The sequence below is a fragment of the Canis lupus genome, chromosome 30 (genome assembly GCF_003254725.2).
Source record: "Canis lupus dingo isolate Sandy chromosome 30, ASM325472v2, whole genome shotgun sequence".
Lineage (NCBI taxonomy): Eukaryota > Metazoa > Chordata > Mammalia > Carnivora > Canidae > Canis > Canis lupus.
Window position 1 is genome coordinate 34765725 of NC_064272.1, and position 21945 is coordinate 34787669.

The window sequence follows — 21945 nt, forward strand, 5'->3', positions numbered from 1 at the left end:
CTGATCGCTGTTCAGTAATGGTTAAGGAGACTGAATGGGATTGAGAATTCAATCAATTCAGTTATATGAGATGGAGACTGAATGTTGAATGAGAATTCAGCAGGACTTGTCTCAAATCCCCCAAACGGCGAGTGGGTGAGCCCGCACTGGATGCAGGCCCTTGCTCTTTGCACGACACCAGGGCAGCTTCCAGGGACAAGGGACATTAACCAAGGAAAAGGAGCCGGTCTGGGGACCACATCCGGAGAGCTTGGTCTCTACCAAGCAGCCTGGGCCCAGGTAGGATTCCTTGTGATGAGCCACATGGTCCTTTGACATCTGCACACGCTCTGCTGGCCTCTCAGGCTGCCGGAGCCCCCAGGGGAGCCCCAGGGCTGCCCGGGGCACGTTCAAGAGCTGTGTCTCTCTTCGGCCCCCCGCACCTCCCGACATACCACCCACAGCCTTCTCAGGCAGACACTGACTTTTGTCATGCACCACCCAGGACCTCAGAGCCAGCACTCCCAGGAGGGTGTTTTATTATTTATTCACTGGGCAGGGAATATACACTGGGTCCCAGAGGCCGCCACGCTACCGGCTTACCAAGTTGCCATTACACGACACAACTCCGGGGGCTCTCAGGAAGCCCCTGGGGGCCCCGCCAAGGACAGCTCAGGGACCTCCGGGAGGAACTGGGCCCTGAAGAAGAGACCGGCGGCCTGCCCAGCCGTGGGGAACCTCTGTCCCACGGCCCTGCAGAGCCGGAACCTTCCAGACACATCGGGCATCATCAAAATAATGGTCATGCTGGTTGTTCTAGATGTTCTCAAAACCACAGCGTACCGGACAACTTAGATACGTTACAAATATATAAATTAAGAGGTCTACATGTATACAAAACCTTTCGATGGGGACTTAATTGCATTCTATGCCATGCCAGGAGCTGGTATTAAAAATAGAAGGTATTTATATACAGGCCCTGCCTCTCTCGTGTCCACCATGGAAGCCTCTGGTGTTGTCAGGGCCTCTGGGCAGTCTCAGCACCCCCACAGGTAACCCATCTGCACTCTGCATCTTCCGGGGCAGCAGGGGGCTCACACCAGGGCTCTTCTCCTGTGTCCCCATCTCAGCCAGGCGGCGCCTCCGAACCCACGGGCTGCCGGAGGGGGTGATGCTACTGTCAGAGGAATAATCCATGCACTTGCGGACGATCTCGGGACTGGTGCTACAGTTCAGCCTCCCCTCCTCGGCCAGTGGGGATTTTCTGGAAACGCCTTTGCGTTGAGCCAAGGGGCTGCTCCAGGGACTGGAGCACGGGGAGGCGTTGGGGCTCAGAAAGAGATTCTGGTGGCCAGAAGGGCTGAGCTTGTTGGTGATCACATGCCGGCGGCCAGCCATGGGGGACGTGGGGTTGCTCTCGGGGTCGGAGGAGCTGTTGGCGGAAGACTCGTCACCCATGTACTGCAGCTCCTCAACTCTCTTATTGAGGGACTTGTTCAGGTGGATGCTTGCAGTGGGCTCCTCATCCTGGTTCTTGTCTTTGAGAGGTTTCTTTTTGGGTGGCTTCATGCCAATCAGGACAGCTTTCATGTTCTCCCTGCCCTGAGATTCTGTGCTCATAAACTCATGGGCTTTTATGGCCGCCTCCACCTCCTCAAACTCCACGATGGCACATTCCTGAGTCCCCACCTGGCTGTACCGGCTGCTGATCCTCCGGATATCAGGGGGCAGCTCCCTCCCGGGCTTGAGGATCCGTACTGACGAGATGACCCCAAAGGTCCCGAAGAGCTTGAGCAGGTGTTCCATTACCTTCTCCTGCACCCTTCCGTTCTTCGGAGGGGTGGCCAGGGCCCACAGCTTGGGGGACAGGTGGAGATCGTAGACCAGGAGCATCTTGCTCGGGAGGTTCTCGTTGGGGAAGAGCGGGACGGGGGTGGTCCTCCTCACCTTCCGGTGGTCTTCATTCAACTCGAGGGTCACCGAGTACTTCAAGGCATGCGCCGTGGTTCTCCAGTCCCGGGTAAGGTGTTTCACCTGAAGAAGACAGAGCACATCTGGAATGGTACCTATCGTCCTCACCCATCCTGCATCCTCTACAATCCCCCCCGCTCCTTTCCTCACCCCTCTGGAACATGCATAGCTAGAAGCACCGGCATTCGAAAGTCTAGTGAGTCAACGAACACGCTTCTGGCAATGTCAAGCAGTGCAGCGCAGTATAGACCAGCGCCGTCCGACAGAACTTTCTGCGGTGGTGGAGATTGGCTAGTCCACCCAAGTTAACGGTTAAAGCTGCAGGTCCTGCAACGAGGCTGTTAGATACGCGAGTGTAAGGCCCACCTCTGGCTGGCGGTTAAGACCTGACGTTTTTCAGCCTCCCACTGCCTCAACGCTCTCCTCAGCTGTCAAATGGAGACGCCAAGTGTGTCCACCTCACAGAGTCACCATGAGGATCAAATGAATAAATCAATAGATACAGATCGACCTCCGGACACACGTTATACAGACAGATGCAAAACTCGGTGTCTAGCTCATAGCGGGTACTGAGTATCATGTGCTACCATCCTGATGGGATTCAGAGATTGTAACACCCACATGCCTCTCTGAAGTCATGTTTCTCTGTTTACGCCATCTGATACACAGACAGTTCCAAAAGTTCTTTCATATTCCACTGCGGTATGTCCTGAAAACGATGTGGACTGTTTCGACTTGGAATAAAACCCAACTAGGGCCCCACGAAGAATGATGAAACAGTCCCTCCCTTCCTCGTCCTCCCAGAGTGGAAATTATGCATATCGACGTGCAGTATATGAAGGCTATATTTATATCGTAAAACAGTAATTTTCAAGAGGCCCACTTCCGCTGGAGGGAATGCCAGGGAAAATGAGTCATCCCATCCCACAGGAACAGTGGAGGTGGGTGGGGTGGGTAACCTGAGCCAGGAATGGCAAGATCACCCTGAGTGCTCTGAGGCCAGGCCAGTGCAGTCGCCGCAGAGGAGCCCTGAGACCAAACAGGAACTTCCCCAAACTCAAGAACAGAAGCTCGCTAACAGGGCGGCATGGGGGGAACCTGCAGAGCTACTGGTACCGGGCTCTAGCCTGTGGGCTGTGGGTGAAAAGGCCCAGATGTGGGCTTGGGTATGGGAACCACAAGTCACCTGCACAATCAATGGGCTGATCTCTGTGACACACACCAAGGACAGAGGGTCAGCAGAGGTCCCGGCAAAGGGCAGCTTTCAGGTGAACAGAGTCGATCAGGGATCCAGAAAGGGTGAAGATGAGGACCAAAGGCCACTGCCAGGTTGTAAGGAAGTCAGGCAGTAGCTCTCTGAGGGTGAAACAAGGGGGAACCTTCTCTAAAACTAGGCAAGAAGGGAGCAGTCAGGAGAGGAAGAAAAGCCACTGCCTAAGCCTGAAGCCTGAGCAAGGAATGCTCAGGGGAAGGCCGGCGCTGCCTTACTCCAAGGGCCAGAGAAGCTGACCGGAGACCACATCCAGTGGAGAGGGAAGTGAGCTCTGGCAAGGACCCAGCACCCCTCCAGAGCCAAAGTCTGCTGGGCCACGTCGGTTATGGCCTGAGCATCCTCAGCCTGCGTCCGCGAGCCTGTAGGAATGTCCAGGCACCATCTCGGACCAGGAGCCAGGGAGGCGCTGTCCTTGTGCGATTTACTAGAAGAACCTTGTAAGATTTTCAGAAACTGTCATTTCCCTGCTTGTCCTATGTGTCTCCTATTATGATTAGCAGGAAAAGTCCTTAGAATGAAAAGGGCCTTTGTTCTCATTTTGGAGGTGTTGGGGAGTCCATGTCTACTCTGGCCAGTTTTCAACAGAGCAGAGCCCTCCCAAGTACAGCCACAGTGGCAGCTTCAAAAGGAAGGGAAGGGCAGCCCGGGTGGCTCAGGGGCTTAGCGCCGCCTTCAGCCCAGGGCGTGATCCTGGAGACCCGGGATCGAGTCCCACGTCCGGCTCCCTGCAGGGAGCCTGCTTCTCCCTCTGCCTGTGTCCCTGCCTCTCTCTGTGTCTCTCATGAATAAATAAATAAAACCTTAAAAAAAAAAAAACAAAAAAGGAAGGAAAGTCAGGCTGGCTCTAAGGGTCCCTGGGGAGGAATAAAGGAATGTGCACTGGCTGCTTTGTTTTGGAGTCTCACAAATACTTTTGTGTAAGGGTTGGCTCACTGTTCTCGGACACATGTGATACCCTGATGTATCATCTCGATGGGACTTGGGGATTTTAACGTTCAAATACTTCCCTGAAGTTGCGTTTCGGCATGTACCCACTTGATACATGCAAGGTTCCGGGAGATCTTTCATATTTCAATGAAGAAGCTCCTGAAACTGGTGGGGATGGTTTCAGCTTGGAATAAAACCCAACTTGGGGCCTTGTGGAGAATGATGAGACAGTCCCTCCCTATAATATACATACATTGGTCTTTATCCCCTTCTTGGCACTCAGCTGTTGGAATCCTGTCAATTCTTGGTGACAAGAACACTAGGAGTATCTTTTGTTCTTATGAAGCAATTGTTTGGGGGAGAGGGGGTCCAGTCCTGGATGGTTCTTGGTTGAGGGTCAGTCACCAAAAAGACCAAACCATGATTAGAAGCTTGGAATTTCCAGGTGAAGGGAGAGGGACAGGAAATTAATAGCTGACCATGCCTGCATGAGGAGGCCTCTGTAAAAACCCCAATACTGTGGGGCTCAGGGCACTTCCAGGTTGGTGAATACATCCAGATACTGTGAAGGTGACACACCCCAACTCCCCAGGGACAGCAGCTTCTGCACTCACGACCTTGCTCTGCACATCTCTTCAGCTGGCTGTCCATCTGTATCCTTTATCATATCTTTTATTAAACTGGTAAATCGAAGCAAGTGTTTCCCTGAGTTCTGTGAGCTGTGCTAGCAAATAATCAAATCCAAGGGGGAGGAGGTCATGGGAAGCTGTGATTTGCAGCCAAGCTGAACGGAAGCTCTGGGTGACCTGGGGGCCTGCCATTGCCTCCCAGAGTGAGGGCAGTCTTGTGGGATTAACCCTTAAACTGTAGGATGTGATGCTATCTCCGAGGAGATACAGAACTGCTCGGCGGGGAACCCCGTCCCCCAACATATACACCTGGGGTCAGCGTTAGGAGTGTGGTAGTGGCGGGAGAGCAAAGGAGACACACAGGAGGAAGTGGAGGCTGCTTCTTTACAACATCAAGTGCCCCTTCCCTCCTCCCATACCCTGAAAACTCCTATGCATCCGCCAAGACCCGATTTCAACGTCACCACTTCTAGGAAGACTTCACAATCACCCAGGCAGGGTTACTCACTCTGATGAACACTACTTGTACCCCTGTTCCTTTACTGCCTGTGATCACGGTGCAATCCTTCGCAGACCTCCCTCCTTCACTGGGCTTTGCAAGCGCAGGGGAAATGCCTGCATTCGGGTCGTACATCCTGTGCCTGCCACAGCGCGCAGGGTGCCCAATGGACATGTTTGGTGAGTGGAGACAGGACAGAGGACAAGAGGGCAGACTATATCAGGAGGTGAGGCAGAGAACAGCTTCAGGGACAAGGGCTCCCCGCCAGGGCTCTCCGGCGAGGCGCACAGGCAGCCTGGCTGGGCCCCAGCTCTGACTTAGCCCGTTATGCAACAGGCCATGCGGTGCTTTGCTACTCTAGTAAATACGCGGCCCCCACGGAAGGCACAGGGTTCTTACTCCAGCTAGGCTGTCCACACTTGGAGACACAGGGAACTCACACCACAGTCCAGCTGCCTACAGAGCAGCAATCATCAGATGCCCCACATCCCCATAGAGGTGAGGATGCTGGTGTCACACGGCAAAGGCTGCTGGAGTCTTAAAGAAGCCTCATTCCCCAGAGTTCTGGGTGCTCCTCCTTCTTATTTATCCAACTGGACAAGTGAAAAGCCTGAGTTTCACACGCTTCTAGGCCTACAAGGTGTCTCTCAAGGCCACTGGGTCCCTGTGTCCTGGCACAACATCCTCCTGGCTGCCCACTTGCCTGGCAAGACTGCCTGAACTTTACTCAGAACGAGCACTTTCGTTTCATAAACTGCCGCTCGCTGACATTTGTCCCAACACCCAGGCCTCTCTCTCCCCCTCCTTTTTAAAGATTTTATTTATTCATGAGAGACACAGAGAGAGAGAGGCAGAGACACAGGCAGAGGGAGAAGCAGGCTCCCTGCGGGGAGCCCAATGTGGGACTCGATCCCGGGACCCCAGGGTCATGACCTGAACCAAAAGCAGAGGAAGAAGCAGGCTCCATGCGGGGAACCCAGTGTAGGACTCAATCCCAGGACCCCAGGATCACGATCTGAGCCAGAGGCAGACGCTCAACCACCGGGCCACCCAGGCGTCCCCCCAGGTCCCTTTCAACACTGTGGGGAGTTAAAGCGATCCTAAATCCCTGTTCTTGATCATTTTTCTCTATTTCATGCCCCGGGGGCCGGGGTGGGGTGGGGAAGGAATCGCTAGTCACCAAGGGTCAAGGGAGTAAAAGGTATTTAGGACTGCAGCCCAACACCCCTGACATCGAGTCCACCTGCGAGACGGAAGCCTTACCTTTTTGAAGGACGTGAGGAGCTTGACGCTCACGTAGCCCAGCTTGTTCCTCCTCACGTGCTTCAGTAGGAAGGCGTCCTTCTCCAGGTTTTCATCAGAAAAATAGAATTCGATCTGATCCACCAGCTTCCTGATTAACTCTTGGTCCGGGGGCTTCCACTCCTGCTCGCCATCGTCACGCTCGTTCTCGCCCCCGCTTGTCGTGGCACCCCTGGGAGCAGAAGGAGAGGCCGAGGGGTTACGGGATGAATCGTTGTCCCCCAACCCACCCCCCAGTTTCATATGCTGAAGTCCCAAAGCCCGGTATGTCAGAATGTGACCTCACTTGGAAGTAGGGCCTTGCAGACGTACTGAGTTTAAGATGAGGTCACACCACAGGGGGTGGCCCCTAATCCAACATGACTGGCGTCTTATAAAAAGGGAAAATTTGGGGCCATGAGCACATGGGAAGATGGAGGTAGAGGCCGGGGCGATGCAGCAGAAGCCCAGGAACATAGAAGGTTGCCAGCAAACCACCAGAAGCCAGGGGAGTGGCCTGGAACCAACCCATCCCGAGACCCTTGAAGGGGAGAGCTCCTCAGACCCCTTGATTTCTCACTTCTGGCCTCCAGAACCAGGAGGCAAAAAATTCTGCTGTGCTAAGCCACCCAGTGGGTGGTGCTTTGTTTCCTTAGCCCTAGGAAACCACACTGGGTCACACTTGAGCTTGGTTCCTCTGTGGCGGTGATCACCTGGCCACTCGGGGCTGGCTTTTGTCCAATCGGCTAAGAAATCGAGGGAATATAAGGGAAGGGAGAAGAACTGGGTAGGAAATATCAGAAAGGGAGACAGAACATGAAGACTCCTAACTCTGGGAAATGAACTAGGGGTGGTGGAAGGGGAGGAGGGCGGGGGGTGGGGGTGAATGGGTGACGGGCACTGAGGGGGACACTTGACAGGATGAGCACTGGGTGTTATTCTGTATGTTGGCAAATTGAACACCAATAAAAAATAAATTTATTATTAAAAAATAAAATAAAATAAAAAGAAATCAAGCTTTTCTTTTTGACATGGACAGAGGGTCATTAAAATAACAACATCTTCTACTTACATTTACGTGCTGTTGTGCCATCGACAGGATGCTTTTCACATTCCCTTCTCATTCTTCCCTCCCCAGTCCACCCCCTAAATCCTGATTTCTAGAAGATAATTTAGCAGAGTAACTAAGAGTCCCAATCCTCGAGTTAGACCATGTAGGTTCGAGTCCTGCCATCACCATTTATTAGCTGAGTCAACTCAGGCGAGGACCTCCCCTGCCGCACCTCAGTCCCATTATCTGTACATTGGGAATCACAATAGTCATTGTCCCAACAGGACCGGCAGAAGATTAGTTAGACTAATACATAGAAATGCCCACATGAGCACCCGGCACACTCTCAGAACCCAGAGGTGACAGGTACATTCATTTGCCCCTCGGACCTAGGGTTGAAACTCAAATTTTCTGTCTCCAAAGCCAACACACATAATACTTTCCACGCTTTGTTGGGTTCCTGCCATGGAATCCGGAAACAATCTCATTCACCAGGGCCCTTCCAAATGAAACCCACACCCACCAGCAGCTCCAGTTGGACAGACTTTCTCCTCCTCTCCCCGAGAATATTAGGGTATGAGAACAAGCCGAAGAAATCCTGAGCAAAGCTTCTTTAGGGAGGCAAATCTTTCACTAAGGAATGACAAAAACTTCAAAGCCATAAACATTTAGGGGGTTTGTGATGATCTTGCATCACAGTTGACACCACTAATGAGAAGCTCCCAAAGTGAGCTCTCTCTGGCATATTTAATCAGCAAATAAAATTATGTGTTATACAATATCATATATATCTTATTTAATAAAAAAGATTGGTTAAAAATTACATCCAGAAATAAACATCACTGCTTTCCTATTTGGCAGTGAATTCTAATAACATGACTCTCAGACCCAGAGTCTCCATTAACGAGTTCTGAGTAGAGAGAACATCTCCTGGGATGGATGCAAACATCCAGTCTACCTAAAGCATTCAGCGTGCTTCTCCTCTGTTGGGAGGACCTGCCCGGCTCCCCAGAGGGCTCAGAGAGTTCACGACAGCATATTTACACTAGCCAAGAGGTAGAGGTGTCTACTGATGGATGGACGGATGTGCAAAATGTGGTCTATCAATGTGCAGGAGGGAATATTATTCAGCTTTGAAAAGGAAATTCTGTCTCATGTTGCACCATGGACGGACCTTGAGGACGTTGTGCTAAGTGAAATACCCAGTTCCCAAAAGACAAATATTGCTGATGCCACTCATTTCAAGTACCTAGAATTGTCCAATTCATAGAGACAGAAAATAGAATGGCAGTTACCAAGGGCTGGGGAGTTAATATTTAATGGGTATGGAGTTTCAGGTGAAAAAGACAAAAAAGTTCTAGAGGTGGAAGGTGGTGATGGTTGCACAACAATGTGAACGTACTTAACGCCACAGAACTGCACGCTTAATAATGGTTAAGACGGTGAGTTCTATGTTATGTGTATTTTGCCACAATTTAAAAAAATGTATAAAGGAGGGCTTCGGCACACAAAAAAGTATGCATGTGAATACTATGTTTCCTCTATAAAGAAGCAAGCAGGGATGACTGCATCTGCTCAGGGTGTGATCCCGGGGTCCCGGGATCGAGTCCTGCAACGGGCTCCCGACAGGGAGCCTGCTTCTCCCTCTGCCTGTGTCTCTGCCTCTCTCTCTGTGTCTCTCATGAATAAATAAATAAAATCTTTAAACAAATAAGTAAATAAATAAGCAAGCAGTTAACATTTCCCTTGGATTGGGATTAAGCTCTTAAGTAAAATAATCAACCAATACACAAAAAGGGGGGAGGGGGCTCAGAGTGTAAAAGTCAACTATCACTATGATAGTTCAAAGCTGGAAAAGGTACATACATGTATGTCCTTCAACTCAAGCAAAATTTTCACTGACTCTTAACCCTCCACAACAACAAAAAACAACTGTGGAAGAGTCGAGATGAGACTAAAAATGGAAATAAATCTGACTCCCAATTTTTCAAATTTGGAAATTATAATTAGCATAAAAAGTAGGCGTCAGTTGATTTTAAAATGAAGAGTTGAGTTATTTGCCTGCAGATAGTCTGGAAATGGTTTTTGAAATACCACACCGGCGTCTGAAGACAAATGTGTACTGAAGAAAAAAAAATGGTCTGAGAGACTAACTTTAGAAGTATGTTTTTAAAAAAAAAAAGTCTTTTAAAAGTGAGATGACAGGGGGCACCTGGGTGGCTCAGTGGTTGAGCATCTGCTTTTGGCTCAGGTGGTGATCCCGGGGTCCTGGGATCGAGTTCTGCATTGGGATCTGTGCAGGGAGCCTGCTTCTGTCTCTGCGTCTTTCATGAATAAATAAATAAAATATTATTTTTTAAAACGTGGGATGGCAAACTAAGGGAATATATTAAGGCAGCCCATGAGCTAAAACAGGTCAAAGGCAACTTAGACATTAGACAAAGCTGAATAGTTTAGAAGTTTCTAGAAGCAAGCTATGGTAGACATTAGATTCATCCAATATCTAATAGCAAACTCTTTCTCACTTGCTTTCCTTTGTTAGGGAGGCTATTAAAAAAAAAAAAAAAAAAAAAAACAACCTACTTTCTCAGCCTCTGTTACAGGTAGTAGCCATTTGTCATGGGAAGGCCAATAAAACACACCTGAAAATCTCTTGGCCCTGCCTCTTCCCTTTTTATCCGTTTTGAGTGTAGATGTGATGGTTGGAGCTGTAGGAGCTATTTTACTACTACAAGAAAAAGGCCAAGTGAATTCGCCGGCCTGATTTATCGACATTAATGGCTCTTATATTATTGAGTTGTTGAACCAATCCCTCCCTCTGCTAACCTACCCGCAGATTTCTCATTACATGAGGGAGATAAAATCCATTTGTTTAATTCACTTGTTAGCTGGGTTTTCTATTACTTACAGATAAATAGTAGGATGGTCATACTGCATTGAGAAAAGTAGTCCTTAAATTATGCCAAAGGAAGGGTCAGTAGAGCCATCAATGGAATGAAAAAGGAGAAGTAAGATGGACAAAACGGATTTTCACTTTATTAGAGAAAGTTTATCCCCTAACTAGTAGTTAAAATAGGCTGAATGTACCATAGACAGTAATTACAAATGCATTGGGAAGTCTGAGCCCCACCGACGAGGATGAGAATAGCTGGAGTCAGAGTGAAGTGTGGGATAATGCCCAGTGAAGAGTTTTGAGGGGACTCAGGTATTAGCAAAATGGTCTAACTTACTACAAACAGCAAGTAAATCAGAGGTGACCAGGCCATCAAAGGGACCCCCAGCCTAGTAAGTCCTACTCCCCAACTAAAATATGCTAACACAAAGAGTAAACTCATAAACAAAACATAATTGAAGGATGGGGACATAATTTCTCAATTTCTCCAGTGCCCCTTCTAGAGCCTTCTGATCTTCCCAAGGTGTGCCATGGGAAGCCTTTCCTCCCTGCAGGTGACTCTCTCAAACTTGATTGAGAAAACGAATCAGACCTGCCCAGAGCTCCCCTGTGCAACCCTCCGCCCCCCGTCCCCGCAAACTCATTCTGTTTGTCTGGGCATCTGCCAAAGCATCCATTTGCCGCATCCAGATGCCTTTTCTCCACCTTGGTCCTCTTGCCCCCACTGCAGGATGGGACTCAGCTGACCACCTTCTTTTCAGTACTCCTCTCCCCGGGCTTCTGTGACTTGCTTTCTGATTCTTCTCCCTATTTAACTGCCCTTCCAGACTATTCATTCTGCTCCCGTTTCTCCAAGGATCTATCCTTGACTCTTTATCCCCTGGTGGTCTCTACACTTCAGCCCCTGGAGAGCTCACCCATTTCAGATCTGCCTCCTCCCACCCCTCCATCCTTCTCTCGCCCTCAATTCCTAATGCCAGCCTGATGCCTGGAGAGCCTGTGAATACTTAGAATCCAATACGTCCAGCGTTGAGCTGCCACCTTCTGCAGAGCTCGACCTCGGGGAGTACTGACGTCTAGACCTGACGAGGGACATTCCATCTGGGAAGCTCATCTTTCATGCAGTCTCATGGTAAACAATCCACATTGGGGGTTGGGAGAGGGGGGATGACTCTGTGTCAGTTATTTGCACCCACTTAGTAGACAGACAGGTAGCCAGGGATTCCAGAACAGGTGGGCAGCTCTAGGGAGGTGATTAAAAACTCCTACACAAGTACAGGGGTGAACCTCTTGCACCCTAGGACTCCCTCTCTGCATGGATGCTGTCAGCGGCAACTTGCATCTCCAAAGGGGACCTCAAAAGAGAGGCAAGGCCTGTTTGCATATCTGGGGGGCATGCTGCCTTGTTTCCCGGTTCATGCAACAGCCTTTGAATGAAAAAGACCCCGTATATCCTTTACGAACATCGAAGAAGTTTATATCCCTTAAATATGAACGTTGGTAATGTTTTGCAATTACAACTGTCCTGTAAAGACCATATATCTTCCCTCCCAAACTGCCCCATTAACTACTTTCCCCCATTCACTCTTCTCTGCATTTAGGCTCAAAATCCAAGATGCATCTTTTAGCCTTCTCTTTTGCCCCCACACTGAGCCAATTATAAAGTGTTGATATTATTCTGCAGTGTCTCACATCTGTTCTCTTTTCCATTCCAACTGTCCTCATTACTTCTCCCCTGGACACTATTAATAGCTCATCAAAAATGAATCTTCAATAATAAAGCAATACATACACGTAGCAAAAAATAAAACAAAATAGTACATAACTTATAAGGAAGCAACGATTCCCCACTTCACCTCTCCTCCCTAGAGGCAACCTCTATTCAACTGTTTCTTTCTTAGAAGAGCTGCCCTGTGGTTCTACAAAACATGCTCATGGTTCTATTTCTCACTTGCCAATTTTCGACATTCTCTATTCATGTCCTATTATATAACTTGAGGGTTTGGGGTCACTCATCTCCCAAAGCTTCTTCTTTTAATATTTAAATTTTTATATTATTTTTGAGCTTTTTATTAGCCTTCTAATTGTGTTGTAAAATAATACACTTAATGGGGCACCTGGGTAGCTCAGCTGGTTGAGTGTCTGCCTTCAGCTCAGATTGTGATCTTGGAGTCCTGAGATTGAGCCCTGGGTTGGGCTCCCTGCTCGGCGGCAGGGAGGGGGGTCTACTTCTCCCTTTCCCTTTGCCCTCCACCCCCCCAAAATAAATATACAATCTTTAAAAATAAAAAATAAAATAATACATAAAATTCTGTTTCTTACTCCATCAACATTAAATGTATTTCTCACTTCCTCATTACATACGATGTATCTGTTATGACCCTATCTTCTTCTTTGCCTCCCCTTCCATTTCCAACCTTTCAAATTCTATCAGATGTACCTTTATTTTATTTTGTATGGTTCATTATGTTTACATTCTATTCTGTAACACATTCCATGTTTTGTCTATAGATTCTAAAGGTTGAAAGTCAATTGCTGTACTTATTTTTATGACTATACATAAATTGCTCTGTGCAGGACAAAGGCATTTGCTAAGATTATATTTCTTTCTAAAGTCCTATTATTTGACTGACCACTTGGATTGATCCTCTATGGCTCCTATCCTTTCTTTCATGTGGTCTGTCTTTGTCTTTAATTTAAAGGGCAACAGATGTTCTGACATTACCTTTCAATCTTCCTTGATGAATTTTTTAATTTCAGGAATTATATAATCTCTAAGAACTCTTTTATGTCTTTAGATTGCTCCTTTTTAAAAGCATCCTGTTCTTGTTTTGCAGATGCAATATCTTAAATTCTCTCTCAGGTACTAACCAGAGTATATATATTTTTGTAGTCTCTTTGTTTCCAACATGTCACCTCTATATCTTCTGGGGTCAGTTTTTCATTTAATTTCATGTAACAGGTTTTCTTCATGTGACTGGTAATCAAATCATCCTTTCTCTATTAAATTTTTTAAGCTTTTTTTAAGATTTCATTTATTTATTTGAGAGATAGTGTATTAGGGAGACAGAGCAAGCATAAATGAGGGAGCAGAAGAAGAGGGAGAAGCAGGCTCCCCATTGATTAGGGAGCCTAAAGTGCAGCTTGACCCCAGGACCCTGGGATCATGACCTGAGTGAAAGGCAGATGCTTAACCTACTGAGCCACCCAGGTGCCCCAATTAAACAATTTTTAAACAAACTTATATTAGAATAATTCCAGATTTACAGAAAAATTGTGAAAATAGTACAAAGAGTTTCCATATAGCCCACATCAGGCTTCTTCTATTATTAATATTTTGTATTAGCACAGTACATTTAATGCACATGAACCACAATAATGTAAAAATAAATGTTTATTTTGTGTATACAGTTCTTAGACCCTGTAAACATTCCACGTTATCTATTCCATTTAAAAACTGCTTTTAAAAAGCTGTCTAACCCATTGTGATTTTCTGAAAAGCCTGCTGCTAAAATCCTTGATTTTAATGATAAATACGGGCTGGACAACAAACAATTCTATTTCTCCAAGTCAATACATTATTAGCTGAAGTCCATACTTTATTCAATTTCCTTAGTTTTTACCTAATGGTCTTTTTCTCTTGCAGGATCCCATCCAGGATACTATATATTACATTTGGTCACCACATCTCCCCGGGCTCCTCTTTGGACAGTTTCTCAGGCTTTCTTTGTTTTTTAATGACCTTGACTGTGTTGAGGAGTACTGGTCAGATATACTGTAGACTGCCCTTTCCTTTGAGATTTATCTGATTTTTTTTTTATGATTAGATGGTATATATGGGTTTAAGGGAAGAGGAACACAGAGGTAAATTTCCATTCTCATCACATCATATCAGGGGGTCAATCAACATACCAGATCATTGTGGATGTTGACCTGGCTGAAGTCATGTTATCTGGTGTCTCCACTGCGAAGTTACTATTTCCCCTCACTTTCCACATCATGCACTTCGGAAGGGAGTCACTGTATGCAGTCCACACTTCGGAAGTGGGGAGTTGTGCTCCATGACCATTTATTTTGAAAAATGAAGGTCTGGGTTGCTTTTTCATGGTGGGTTACGTAGGTTCCCTCCATAGTCCTATACTGTAACTGATTTTCTTCCTAGATGGTTCTATAGACGTGGGTGGGGGCATGCCAGCTGGCAGGCTTCACTGTAGGGCAGACAGGCAGGAAATTATTAAATATGAGCTTTATATGGAGAAGAACTTACTCTGGAGGTACCAGCTCTACCTTAGCAGCCCTAGCTCACCTGTTAGCTCATTCAATTCCTTTAGAAAATAATCTTATTTCTTCTTTTTCTCCTTGAAAAGTAAATAGTAGGTTGGTTGCTACTTTTCATGGTCAGGAGGAGAGGTAAGGCAATTGTTCTAAAGGCAGGCAGAATTTAAATTGCCTCTCAGATATCAGTATCCCTTTTAATTCCTGCATCCTTCACACATTTCCAGAATCTTTCCAGGGTTCTGTTTTCCGGCCTCCTCCCACCTCCCCCTACTCCACTCCTGTTGTATTTTGAGTTAAGCCTCTTCCACTCTGTGCCTTATTACATGTTTTAAAGAACAGATCTGTCACTGCTCTACTTTAATACTAATACTAATGTTCTCTAGTCTGTTAAATAAAATCCTAAGTCGTTAGCTCTTTATTCAGATTCATTTCGAATATGGCTATCACCAGCTTCTACACATATTTCTGTCTATTTCCTTTCAGATCCGCTGTTCTAAAATAAAAGCAAATAAAAGACTAACAGGTCCCTATAAGTGTCACAAGGTTTCTGGACTCTATCCCTTTGTGCATGCTGTTCCATCACCTTGAACATCCTGCCTCTATCTCTCAGGTCCAAATCCTAACCACACGTCAAGCTCCATCTCAACTGCAACTTCTCCTAGCACTTGCCTGTACTTGTATCAGAGCTACTCTGTGCATTATCTTATTAGTGCCCTGAGCCCTAAGCCTGAAGGATAGGATTCACATTGGTTTCTTTCATTCTGGCACCAACCCAGAGCCTTGCATATAGTAGGAATTTACAAAGCATCACCAATGTAAAGTGAATAGCTTCTGTAAGGGCAAATCACACCTATCAGGATTCTTGGAGACAGGAAGTATGGTTACTGGTAAATATGTCATTAGTGGCCTTTCAAGAGGACTTTGAAAAAATAATGTACATTTATGTTTACATTATTGTAAATTGGGGGTACTGATGTGTTCATTTAATAGCTGTAAACCTGCTAGAAATGAAAAACAAAGGGTAGAAATAAGAAGGCACATTTCAAAACACATGATTGGGCAGGCTCCAGAGATCAGTGTTGAAATATTTATCGTATTTTAACTAACCTAGAGAAATAAGTACAGCATAAAATCTCCATAGTTGCCTTTCTCATAAAAATCTCAAGATAGGGGCACCTGGGTGGCTCAGCGGTTGAGCATCTGCCTTCGGCTCAGGTCATGATCCCGGAATCCTGGGATCAAGTCCCATATCGGGCTCCCCACAGGGAGCCTGCTTCTTCCCTCTGCCTATGTCTCTGCCTCTCTCTGTGTGTCTGTCATGAATAAATAAAATCTTTTTTAAAAAATCTCAAGATAATCTGGAGATATTAACTGAATGGTAAGCAAATGACACCTTATGAATAAAAATATTCAAAATAAAATGGTGGAATAATGAGCTCCTGACTGTGGCTTTCAACAAAGAAAAGCGCTCCTGGACTCATCATCTATCCTGCAGATGGTCTAATATGGTGCTTTGGCCACTGATGCCAGGAAAATGGTGGATAGAAACTAGGAGGACATGGACCAAAAAAGAGAAAGCATCATTTATGAAAAACACCAGGGTCCGGTACTATCTGTGTATATAGTTCCTGTTGATTTGCCTCTAGAAAAAGATAATCTGAAAAGGCTGTAAAAATAATACAAGGGCAGATTCAAAAGATACAGGTTTAGAGACAAGCTGGAAACGTATATGGGGACGTGTTCAACTTTGGATAAGGCATTATGGGAACAATTATATTTTGGATGCCAGTAGCAGGGGCCCCATGCTATGCCTGGTGGCCCCTGGGTTCTTGCAGACTTATTACAGACATCACGATCTTCCTCTCTAACCCCACCTTCTGTCGTGCTATTCTGGCCTAATTCCTCGGGCCTGCGAAAGGAGTACAGCTAGTGGATGTCTCTGCATGTCTAAACAGTATAGTTTGTGGTGTGAAGCAGGGATAATGTATGCAGAGCACTTAGTTCCACATCTGGTACATAATTGGCATTAATAAATGGAGCCTTTCACTATCGTCATCCAGAACAGAGAAGAGATAGCTTGTGCAACAACCCTGAAACATCCTGGAGAGAAAGGATCCTTGATGATTCTGTTTGTTAAATGAAGGTATGCTTCAGTGATTTTATTATTCACGATAATATCTGGTATTATGATTTTAAATCATTTTTACACATTGTGAGACAAAGCAAAAAAGTGAACACATTAATGTTATTAGTTTTCAGGATTGTCAGTGCAGAAAAATAAAAGAAGTAAAATAAAACCTATGTCAAATACAAATTGGAATTATCAACATAAGCTTATTTTTTTAACATATTTCCTAGCTCTGTTGAAAGGGCCTAAAACCAATACTGCCCCAGTAGAAATTAGCACTCTTAATTCCAGGTCTTGGTTTCTAAACACCTTTCCACTAGTATTTGAAAAATACCAGCCACAGGGATACCTGTGGAAATGGCTAGATCCTATGCCTGGAGTAGGAAAAGTATAAGGTGAGCCCAGCCTATCTAGTATCACAAAACAAGAAAGTGCTCAAAGACTCAGCGGCATGTTCCAAAAGGCTACGCTGAAGCCAGTCTGAAGGGGCTCCCCTACTTAATCAGGGATAGTTTGAACATCAAAAAGAATTGTAACTAATTTTTAAAAAGTGAATAAAAAAAAAGTCCATGAATCAAGGAGGGCCAAAAGGAGGGCTCTGATTTAAATTATTTGATGTGACTATTATACCCATTCCTCTCTTTGAAAACTGGCCATTAAGCATTTAGGTTGCCTTGTTAGGAAGAACTCTTGTTCAATCCCGGATGACAAGGCAAAGCTCTCTTACATAGAAGAATACCAGCTAATAAATGCACAAAGGATAATAAAATTAGAAAATCACTAATTTGTAATTCCCGGAGGAACTGACTCAGGCAAGGATCATCAGCAGATGCTAAAACCATAGGGCCTTGGTGAAAGAATAAGCACAGGAAGCTTACATATTACTTGTTAACTGCAAAGAGAGCGACACATCTTCACAATGAAGAGATCACCTTAGTCAGGTGGTCAAATTAGAGCATCACTTTGGTGAAAGCTGCCTGAGGTGATGCAACAAAAAGTCTGTGGCATCGCCTATGAGGTGTTCTTGCCAGAATGTTTAATCTGAATCGAATCAAGCCCTTAGCCTACCTTCTAATTTACAGGAAACACAGGGTACAAAGGAGCAAGTTACACTAGATGATCAGAACAAAATCAGACCAATTCAAACTGGGAAACATTCAACAAGACATCTGGCCTCTTATTTCAAAATAGCAACGCATCAAAGAAAAAAGTGTGAATGTTCTAGATTAAAAGATCCTAAAGAGACATAATAGGCAAATGCCACCACCTGGATTGGATTCTGGTTGGAGGAGAAAAAGAAAGATCAACAAAATACAACGTGGAACGATTAGGGGGAAACCTAAATATGAAACTCGGCTATGAGATCATTTTAGGGATTAAACCAAGGAATCATTGTTAATTCTCTTAATTGCAGTAACAGTATTATGGTTGTACAGGACAGTGTCATTAGCAAGAACTCCCAAATAAAGTGCTTAGGGTACAGTAAGTCTCGTGTATATTTTCAAATGGTTCAGAGAAAACCACCCAGAAGTCCATCAAACAAATATGGCAAAATATTAACAACTGTTAAATCTAGATGGTGCGTGTATGAATGCTCACAATACTACTCCTTTACATGTTATGTTTGAAATTTTTATTTCAAAAAAGGTGAGAATAAAAAGAAAGACACCTTTTTGGTGAGAGAGGGGTGGGGAGAAGACTAAAGAACATTTTTCTTATTTCCATGTATTGCTCGTACCCCAGGGAAAAGCCAAGTACTGGGCTGATACTGGCGGTATATACAGCGAGGACTAAGGCGAGGGCACTGCCTTCAAGGATCTCACTGCTTAGTGGTGGTGGAAAACCACACAAATACTTCAACCCAATGGCCTGATGCAATGACAGAGACATGCATTTATGCAATAACTATTTAGGGGCACCCACCGCATGCCGGGTGCTGGGGATACAATGAGAGCAAGGCAAGCATGGTTCCTGAATTCATGATGCTCATAGTCTTATGAGGGAGACAGAAATATATAGTTACAATTTAGGTAAATGTCAGGTATAACCTGTGCAGAGTACTACAGCAGCATGAAGGATAGGAAACAAACAGCTTTGGGGTGAGGGTTGGGGGCTGTGGAGATGAAGCGGTCAAGTGGGGTTTGGTTTTGGTTCTGTTTTTTTCAGTTTCAGAGGTAGAGTTTAGTGATTCATCAGTTGCATGAACACTCAATGCTCACTCCATCACGTGCCCTCCCTAATGGCCATCACCCAGTTACCCCATTCCCCACCCATTTCTCCTCCAGCAACCCTCAGTTTGTTTCCTAGAGTTTGGTATCTCTTGTGTTTGCCCCCCTCTCCGTTTTCATCTTATTTTATTTTTCCTTCCCTTCCCCTGTGTTCTTGTTTTGTTTCTTAAATTCCACATGAGTGAAATCATATGATCATTTTCTTTCTCTGATTGACTTATTTGACTCAGAATAATACCCTCTACCCTCTAGTTCCATTCATGTCATTGCAAAAGCCAAGATGTCATTCTTTTTGACGGCCGAGCAGTATTCCAATGCAACGGAATACTCTTCTTTATCCATTCATCTGTCGACAGACATCTGGGCTCTTTCTGTAGTTTGGCTCTTGTGGAAACTGCTGTCATAAACATTGGGGTGCAGGTGCCCCTTTGAATCGCTATGTCTGTATCCTTTGGATAAACACCCAGTAGAAGCAGTGAAGTTTGAAGGCTGACTAGGGATCAATCAATCGTTCAGACCCAGAGGAGGAAATGCAAAGGCATGTAGATGCAGAAATAGGTTCAGGAATCCGGAGAGGTTAGTGCTGTGGGTGCAGGAATTCTAAGGCAGGCAGGGAAAGAAGCTATGGGCCCAGGGGATGACGTGGGTAGGTGCCACATCTCAACAAACAGTTTTAGGAACCTGGGCTTTCTCCTGAAGGCTCTGGAAGCCGAGAAGTGTCCCCACGGGGTGGAGGCTGCTGCTATGCCAGGCTGGCCCAAACAAGGGGGCAGCACGGGTCCTGTTCTTGGCTGTGTTCTCGTGCTCCGGATTTCTGCCTGCTGGGCTCTGCCAGCTGCACCGCCCTGAAGAGCCTCCAGGGATTTTCCAGGGTCAACTCTCTGCCAGTGGCAGCAGGAAATGCTTCAAACTGAACGCTCCAGGCGAGTCCAGTCCCTGGAGTTGGGAGTGACAGGTGGCTCCGGAGAGAGTGCAGGAGGCGGGGGCAAGAAGCCCACCCAAATGACGATCGCGTTCTCCTAGATCTCCACAGGGAGATCTTTCCAGGCCCAAGAAATAATACTTAGGGCTTGAATCCTTGCTAGCCGTGCAATCTCAAAACTTAGTCCCCGGTAGTGACTAAGGACTTCCCCACAGTCACAGGCAAAGGAAATCAGAAGGCTCAGCCACTCCGAGCTACTTTACATAACCTCTGAAATTATTTGAGTGGGTGGCCGCCTTCTCCTCAAGATTGAGATGTCAGTGACTATGAATCCATTATTTTTATCCTCAGCGCAGAGGTGAATGAATGAGTGAATGAATGAATCAGGCTTTACAGTATGCGCAGTGCTGATAAGGCTACTGGAGCTACTGTGTCACCTGCTACGACTCAGCTTTTCTGCTTTAAACTGTTGGCTTGGGCTTTCCTCCTCAAATACCTCTGTCTCCACGGAAATGCTCTGAACCTCTGGGTCCCTGCACCCAGACCTCTTCCACTGCAGAAGGACCGGCAGTGGCTCTGGGGACTCAGTATCCTCAGGCCTTCAGTTGAGCACTCTGCCCACGAAGGCTGGAGGGTCCTGACGTCTAAAAAGTAGGCGCACAGAAACCCTGAAGAAAGAGGGTTCTTCCTAAGTTCCCGTGGGCATTTCCCAGAATTTGCAAGATGTGCCATTGCTCTACTCTGCTGGCTCCGGAGACTCCATACCCCAGCTCCTTCCAACAGCAGGCACTAAACCACCCACCCGAAAGGCGCGGGCGTTGGTGGACGCAAGTCCGAGGTCTCCGGCTGATGACAGAGCCCAGGGCCCAAAGGCACGGTTAGTTAGACAGGTGCCTTCTGGTGCCATAACGGCTCCAGCCTGCCCATCACTCAGGGACCCAACAAGCAAGGCAGCAAGATGATGATGCAAGCACCCAAGTCAGCTGGCGGAGGCTGCGTGAAAATGGGAATCCCCGGCCCGCGAGGGCGCAAGCAACAAGCCTTGAGCTGATCCCAAATCAGAGCAGGGGACACCAGGAAATCACTCCTCGCAGCCCCCCCCCCCCCCCCCGCAGCAAGAGTCAGCCGGGCCTGGGCTGCCCGCATCCCGGTGGACTGAAGCTAGATGGGGCCCGCGCGTGGGCAGGCGCCCGGTGGGGGGGGTCTCGCGGCGGGGAGGGTCCTTGGGAAGGTCCCGGGGGAGCGCGCGTGAGGAGAGCCTCCCCCGGGGCAGAGGATGGCGAGGATGGCCCAGGAAGGAATCCCTCCCCGTCCCGGCCCGGCCCACGTCTGGGCCCCTTAGAGCAACGCCGCCACCCCCCACCCCCGGGGCTCGGGCCCGCGACCCAGCGGCGGACTGCGGGTGCTGGGCCGGAGGGACAACCGCAGCCGCCCCCCTGCGCGCCCTGCGCTCCCTGCGCTCCCCCTCCCCGCCGGCCTGCCGGGCCCGGGGCGCTCCCCCCTCTCCCTCGCCGCGCCCCCCTGCGCTCCCCGCGCCCCCCGCGCCCCCGGCCCCCGCTGGCCCGGCCCCGGGGCGCTCCCCCCGCGCCCCCCTGCGCCCCCCGCGCCCCCGCCGGCCCGGCCCTTGGGCGCATCCCCCCACCCCCCCCGCGCCTACCCGTGCCCGCGGCTCGGCTCCTCCTCGCTGGCGCTGCCCCAGCCGGGGCTCAGGTACCGGGCCGGGTCCCCCGCGCCGCCCGCCGCCCCCTCCTCCTCGTCCTCCGGCCCCTCCACGTCCTCGGCCTCCTGAATGGCGACGCGGATCTGCACCGCGGGCCCGGGCGGCGCCTCCTCGCCGGCCTGGGCCATGGCTCCCGGCCGCGCGGGGACAGTCGGGCGGCGGGGCC

General features: G+C 47.7%; 1 protein-coding gene across 1 annotated transcript; it reads right to left on the bottom strand.

Moving 5' to 3' along the window:
- Positions 1 to 510: 510 nt before the first annotated feature.
- Positions 511 to 21939, bottom strand: LARP6 (La ribonucleoprotein 6, translational regulator). The gene is made up of 3 exons (XM_025472303.3): positions 21717 to 21939; positions 6542 to 6752; positions 511 to 2013 (listed from the first exon to the last, which is right to left on the bottom strand). Exons 1-3 carry the CDS (start codon positions 21905 to 21907, stop codon positions 946 to 948), a joined length of 1470 nt encoding a protein of 489 aa, XP_025328088.1. The 5' UTR covers positions 21908 to 21939; the 3' UTR covers positions 511 to 945.
- Positions 21940 to 21945: the final 6 nt, after the last annotated feature.

What these genes read in the sequence shown, in the direction of transcription:
- LARP6 (XM_025472303.3), bottom strand. Translation starts at nt 21,907, where the DNA reads ATGGCCCAGGCCGGCGAGGAGGCGCCGCCCGGGCCCGCGGTGCAGATC. An exon ending in GAGCCGAGCCGCGGGCACGG is followed by an intron (nt 6,753 to 21,716) that starts GTAGGCGCGGGG and finishes TTCTGCTCCCAG; the next exon opens with GGGTGCCACGACAAGCGGGG. An exon ending in TCCTCACGTCCTTCAAAAAG is followed by an intron (nt 2,014 to 6,541) that starts GTAAGGCTTCCG and finishes TGTCTTCTTCAG; the next exon opens with GTGAAACACCTTACCCGGGA.